This window comes from Homalodisca vitripennis, chromosome X (genome assembly GCF_021130785.1).
Source record: "Homalodisca vitripennis isolate AUS2020 chromosome X, UT_GWSS_2.1, whole genome shotgun sequence".
In the NCBI taxonomy this organism is placed as follows: domain Eukaryota; kingdom Metazoa; phylum Arthropoda; class Insecta; order Hemiptera; family Cicadellidae; genus Homalodisca; species Homalodisca vitripennis.
Genome location: NC_060215.1, coordinates 66008033 through 66015476, shown reverse-complemented (window position 1 = coordinate 66015476; position 7444 = coordinate 66008033). Strand labels below are relative to the sequence as shown.

General features: G+C 34.6%; 1 protein-coding gene across 2 annotated transcripts in view; it reads left to right on the top strand.

Moving 5' to 3' along the window:
* Positions 1–488: 488 nt before the first annotated feature.
* Positions 489–7444, top strand: part of LOC124369101 (homeobox protein engrailed-1a-like) — an 86729-nt gene continuing 79773 nt past the window's right edge. For both annotated transcript variants that reach the window (XM_046826843.1, XM_046826842.1), the window contains exon 1: positions 489–1346. In XM_046826843.1, the coding sequence (XP_046682799.1) occupies positions 878–1346 (469 nt within the window). In that variant the 5' untranslated portion in view covers positions 489–877. The remainder of the gene's footprint in view (positions 1347–7444) is intronic.

The following is a 7444-nucleotide window of genomic DNA, read 5'->3' as shown; positions in this document are numbered from 1 at the left end:
CCCGGCATGTACATTTTTGGTTTCTTCCGTACAATACGCTGTATAGCCGGTATGATTGCCAACTTTTATTAAACGTTACACAGATTCCTTTTCTTGACGGACGTGTTGAAAGCACATTACGCGATGAGTGGCTTGACAAGAAAGGAACAAAGTGGGTGAGAGGGGGTATATGTGTGAGAGAGAGATATATATACAGAGAGAGAACGAGTGAGATAAGGGGGAGAGAGTGAGAGAGAGAGAGAGCTGTCAAGGTAAAACAAGACTGTTTTCTATTAAAGGATTTATTGGTCTTCCAAAATAATATAGGAACATTCCGACAGAAAAGACCACACAGGAAGTCCAAAATGCATGAAAGAAGTAAGTGTATTGGTGGAGGCGCGGCCCCGCCCAGTACAAGTAATGTTATTGGTCGAGCTCTCGGCCCCGCCCCCACCCCCCCTTCAACCCCTCCTGGCCCTGCGCCGTGACCGTGCAGCTGCCGTGCTAGTAACTGTCCAAACGTTGCCGTTGCACTGTGTCAAACTTTTTCCTGGTCAGCCTTTCAGATTTTCGGTTTTGGCTTCAGTGGGAAGGTTTAAGCCCCGCCCATTTCGTTTATTGACTGCGAAGACCCGTAATTAACTTCCATATTTGTGTATCATTACGTATTAGTGACCCGTGCGGTTCTTTCCATGTCAGTGATGTAGGGTAGTATCGCAGGTTCAACACGGTACCTCGGTAACAGTTTTGTACATTTTCCTTCCAGAGTTGTATCTCCCGGTGGTCAGCCATGAGTCCGATAACCGAGTATGATCTCTAGATAGAAGTGCCGAGAGTACAGTGACAGAGATAGGATATTTATAAACGATGATTCTATTACACCTCTGATGTCTTCCCGATGATTTCCAATTCGGCCCAGTCGTTAGCGGCTGCGAGAGGGGAGCTGTTGAAGATGAAGATGGCGTGTCTGAGCGCAGCGGCGGCGGCGGCGGCGGTGTTCCGCACCTCGGATTCGGACACGGCCAGCACCTCCTGTGACGCGAGTGACTACGGCCGCGGAGACCATGACGATGACGACGATGACGAGGTGTTGAGTGTAGGCTGCGAAAGTCCTCCACCACTGCCCCTGCCCGTTACCATCCCTCAGGCACATCTCAAGTTCAGCATAGACAACATCCTGAGGCCCGAGTTCGGCGGCGGGCCCGGGTACAAAGGAACACCTACCTCGGACTCCAAGTGCGCGCCTATAGACTTGTCGAAGGAAGCGGAGACCGCGAGTACCAATCCCGCCATCGACTCCCAACAACAGCCTATGCTGTGGCCGGCCTGGGTCTACTGCACCAGATACTCCGACAGGCCGTCTTCCGGTGAGTTCACCTGTGTATACCGTTATCGTTAGAGTAAACATAATCTTTACGTATGCTTATGATACTATAATCTGGTCGACTAGCATAATACATTTCTGCTGTTGGGAAATATAACTGAGTCCGAACAGCATTTACTCTCATATATTTACAAGTTTATACGAGGTTTGTTCAAGATATTTCATAACGATACACTTCCTGTACATTACAAACAAAACGAAAGTATGAGGGTCACAAAACTGTCCTTAACGTATACTTTATATATTAAATCTTACCATATGGTGTAAACCAAGTAACTTAGTTCAAATACAACGCTTTACTTCAGCCAGATAAAGTCTGTCATTTAAAAAATATAAATAATTCATTTAGGATCTAATGCCTGGTAGAACAAGAAACATGGAGTATACAAAAGTTGTGTTTTGCGATCCGTTTAAATTATAATGCGACCTCGTTGCTATTTTCGTTATTAATTCATTTTGTGCTAGAAGATAAAAGCTGAAAATTGCGTAGTAGCACGTCGCATTTGTCACTCATGAAAACTAAGAATAGTCTAACTCTTTATTATTTAGAAACAAATCAGATGGTATAAGTGCTATAATGTAATAAGAATATAAACTAGGCAGTCATGCTGTATCATCTGTCAGATCAGTTGTAATATAATACACAACATTTTTTTGCTTTCATCAGTAAAATAACATAATAAATTTCCAGTTATACCATAAATCAGTAGAGTAAGAAGGTAGTATTTAATATGTACAATTTTATTCCTGCTATTTGACTATCAATGGTGCCAGCAGCATGGACTGTTTTGTAATTATTCAGTGATTATAATCGAGTCATTTAACGTGGTTTAATACTTCAAAATTTATTACTTTATTTAGAGGTAAATTAAGACATTTGTAAATGGATTTTTGTAGTAAAATTAAGAGAGGCTGACAAACCCCATATCTTGTCCCTAACCGGTTTCATTTTTGTTTCAATTATAATGTGAGGTAGCCTACCTCTTGCAGCATTAGGCTTAGTCAACAGTCAACGATAGATATAAGTCTACAATTAATTCTAGTCCAAAGCATAACATGTCGCTGAGAACAATATTTTGGAAATGGAAGTAAAGAATGGGAAAATAAACTGAAACAGTATTTTAAATGAATTATTTACTAAATTGTATAGGTAATGTTTTATGTAAAATTAATTTTTTAATCCAGGATGAGGTATTTCTTATAGCCAAACAAGTTTTATCAAACCGTGTGCAATAATTTATTGAATGTATATATTTTTACCAAGAGGACGTAATTTGTTAAAACAATTAACAATAGATTTTACTTATAACAGTTTATTAAATCAGATCAGGTAACATTGTACAGGATCGCGTCTTCCTACAAAAATAATGTAGGCAGTGTACAAAATAGAGCTCAGAATCTAGTTTTAAAAATGTATTCATTTTTATTTTGTGCTCTTTATTAGTGATACCACTCTAATAGGAACAATTTGTTAGTAGAACAAACAATGCAAAGACTAAACAATAATAGAGACTAGTACTAATAATAGTAGAGACTAGACACCCCCTGCTTTCCTTTGATGGCGAACCCCGTCCCATTCAGTCCGTTTCTTCGGCCGTCCTTCACGTCCGTCTCGGCTCCAGAAACGTGTGTAACTTTAAATCCGGATGTCAATGTTATGTTCCTCCTTCGTGTACCGCTATATCGCCGGTTATAGATATTTAGTTCAATCGGTGTTGAGTGAGTGTTAATATTTTTTGAGTTAACCGACTCTCACTGCGTCATAATGTTACAAACACAATTACGAATTTGAGATGTTCCGTTCCTTAATGTCAAACTAAAACATTACAACATGGATCTCTCCAACGAGGTTGAAATACCTGGGACAGTATTTGCGGTAGCAATGTTTTGACGCAGTTTGAGCCGAGTTAAGCTACCGGTCACGGCCGTATAGACCGGCCAATGGCTAGAATTGGATATATTTATATACTACACGAGTATTTCACACTGGATGTTAGAAATGTAGATTATATAATCAGAAGTGTTATTTATCCCATACAACAAATCTATGCCTCACAATAATTTCCTTTTTGCGTTCTAGCGTAGCCTACTTTTATTAAATAAAAAGTACGATGTATTATAAAATAATATTATATTTCCAAAGTCAAGTTGTTAGTTTCTTAGGCACAAATTTCAGTAACTACCAAACTTAAAGCGAGAGGTTTAGCGTAGGTTTAATTTTTACTTGAAAATCCAGACCAATTTTGTCTAGTAGCGATTTTTTTTTAAGATATTGGCCTATCGTTACATCCATTTAAAGCAAATACGAACGTTGTCAATTGTTTTTTAAAATTCTGAAATTCTCTTTTGGAAAGTTAATTCTTTAAGGTAGCGTCAATTGAAATTTCCTCATAAGATATCTGGATGACTTTGACCTATAAACATTATCAAATTTAAAATACTGATTGTGGTATTTTAGATTTTTCACACCGTATTGCTGTAGGCCTACGCACTTTTTACAACACATCTGAAATCATTTAACTGAGCGAGTTCAGTTAGCGACCAAAGCTAGATTTACTACAGTATTTATAGTACAATTCCTATTTAGCGTATATTGTTTATGCAATGTTGGGACAAATTAGATCTCTTCTATAAAATTATTGGTTGGCTGCCTCATTTAACCGTTATTGTTATCGGTGTTATTGCGTACAAACAAATTATTGTTAGTGAGGAAACCCGGTGTCAGTACGCCCGGACTGAGGGACCCTGCCGCGCTTTCTGGCTGACCGTCGCGTCGAGAGCTTGAGAGCGTCCACATTCTATTACTAATAACAACAAATGACCATGTTTAGTGACGGATTTAAATTGCGGTACAATTTGAAATGAACCTAAAGATACTAAACTAAGGTTAATGGTTTAGTTATGTAAAATGAAAAGCGTTTTTGATCTTAATAGTATAGAATTACGCGGCCCAATCAATAATACTTAGTAATAAAAGTAATAACTGTAAATCAAAACATAACCAAAACTCCGTGGTTTAAATAAGTTAAATATTAAAAGTAGGCTTAAAAATATATTAAAGAGCAAATAAACTAGTATATCTATTGTTGCGATTGAATGATTGAATAGAGCAAACGTTTTTAGAGCGATTGGGGTTTGATGAAATGAAGGATATCATTCTTTACTTAAGGGCGGCTGTAGTGAAACGATTTTTAGTTTTTCATCAATAGAACAATGTTAAACCGCATGCACTTTTCTGCCCTTATCTTTGATCGAATGAATGCTCATCAAAATACGTTTTAGATTTTCTTGTATAGTTTATACTTTTTAATATTTAAATAAGAAATTAATATTGTATTTTTAATGAAATACGAAATATTTTTAGATTTTTTCGGAATCCCAATAATAATATTGAAAAAAAACTAAAAAAAAGTCTTTGGATGCGTACTACTCATATATTTAAAATTACAAATGTTCCATAATCCCTAGACTGAAAGTTAAAAATGTTCTTTTGGAGCTAAAATCAAGATGGCCGCCCCTACTAGGCTGGTTCTTAAGAGGCTAATATCCCTTTCTGATCTTAAAATCCTTTCTGTTTACTAACCTCTATATTACGATGTGCACTGGAATAGCCCATTTACTCAGATACCTCTGTAATACAATATTCAAATATGCATATACTCATAGTGGTAGAATGTAATACCGGTACAGTAATGTGTAGAGCTGGGAAATGAGCCAGTTTGGTGATGAGTGAATCCCCAGGATATAGTACCGCGACTCGATCTTTGAACACGGAACACACACTAACAGGTTATAAAAGAGTTGTAACCGAACTTACTCCTATTAAATAATAAGACAATTTATACGGTGTGCAAATTAAACTACATTCTATAATTACATTCTTCAATACTAAAATTAATAATTTATTTATTCCAACGATACAGACCATTTTACAATAAGGTGGAAATTATATGGCAAATAATACAATGTAAATAAATAGTTAACAGTAGCGTATAGGCACATACAAAGCTGATAATTATGTTATAAAATTATGTTATAAAAGTACCAGTTTTAGTACTTAAGACAACTAACAATATAGGTAAACTGAATGTAATTTTGAAAGACTACGTTGCATACAAAAATAGATAATAACAATGTAACAAAAACAACAAAAATAATAACAAACTGTAATAACAGTAGCAGAACAGTATAACAACAACAACAACAACAACAACAATATATATATAGCCTATATATATATATATATATATATATATATATATATATATATATATCAATTATAGAACTCTAAATTTAACATTAACATTAACACTAAAAAATAACAATAATACTTAAATATATTTTATAAATAACAACATAGATGCAATGCATGAACTAAATTAATGACTAAGTTGCACGTATAAATCTATAAACATACAGTAACAAAAACGACAAAGTATATGGAAACAAACTATTATGCAGAAGGTAACAATAACAGCAATAAACATTATAAAATGGTAAAAATACAACCAACAATAACAAACAATAATTGTTAGCAACCAACAGCACATGCACAAACCATATCATAAGTGTATTAAATATAAAATAGGGTGATTAGCAATTACATCCTATATAAAAAACTGTAGGCTACCACTCAATTCACAAAGTTAATAAATGAAACACAAGTAACAAATAAATAGATTAATATTTGATTAATTTGCTAAGTAATGAGCAACAACCTTACAATATGAAACATTACATTAAACACAGAAACGCGTGTAAAGATAATTAGTACATATTAAATTAAGTTATTTTCTTCTGAAATTAAGTATACGGTTATAGTTAAAATACAATTTTGAAGAGAAGATATTTTATACACGCCTTTGTATTATTAATTGTTTTAAACATTTTAAGTAACTATACTATATAAAGTTAATATGGCCTGTTGACGGTTTAAAATTAAAATCTAATCTCTGGGGATTATTTTATAAAAGTAAGCAAGGCCAACAGCTCAAAGACATGTCCAAATACCACACGTTACCTCACTTTCATGTCCACAAATGGAACTAACACAACATAATGTCAAATTAAAGGTTAAACGAGTTAAAACAACTGTAATCTGATAGCGCGTACCGCCATTCATTACATACTATAAAAACTATTTTAATTTTTGTAAATAATGTTTTCTATTTGCTGGCTGGCGACCAACTTTTTATATGAATCTTATCTGCAATCATCAATCTCAATATAGATAAAAATTCTCACCACGTACGCATATTACCAAGGTCTTTTGTAAACATTGAACAGTGAAATGAACTGAAAGTATTTCTAATGCTAATAACATGTTGTAGTAAATTAAAGAAATATAATTTATGTAAATATTCTGTTTTAATTTGTTTAAAATTTCAATCATAAAACAAGAATAAATAATAATTGCGTTGCAATCAATCTTTTCGTAAGACTTCAATGGCGATGCAGAAGTGCCATCAACATTTTCTCTACACTGAGATTGTTCGTGATAAAATATAAACAAACAAGTATAACATATATATAATACGTTGTCCCATGCTACGAAATCCCGTTTATAACCAAATAAATGAGGTTATGATTTAACTCCGAAGAAAGGCTTTATGGTCTCAAAGTTAAATTTTAAATGCGAATTTTGGTTTAATAAAACTGACATCAAATCTACTTTTAAATACACCAATTAATTTAATATGTATATGAAAATCATATCAGTAGCGTAAATAGAAAATTATATTTCGTTGAGAGGAGTTGACACAGTGGGTGGTTTAGGAATTACAAAATACCCTCAGAAAATAAGGCCACGGGAATGTCCCCCCGGGAAATCGTTGCGCTTCAAGACATTATAAATGTGTTCTAGCTTAAAAAAACTACCGGGTGCAAATTTTATGTTTGTCTTTCAAAATTTTGGGCTTCCCCCCTGAGCCTTACTGCAGGCGCTGCTGGTTCCTTTACATTAAGGGCACCAATAATAATTAATTGTGGCTCCTCTGTAGGTCGCATTGATCTTCTTAACTATTACATGATATGACAATTATAGACTTATTTTGTATCTTCCAGAAACAAAACCTCAATTGT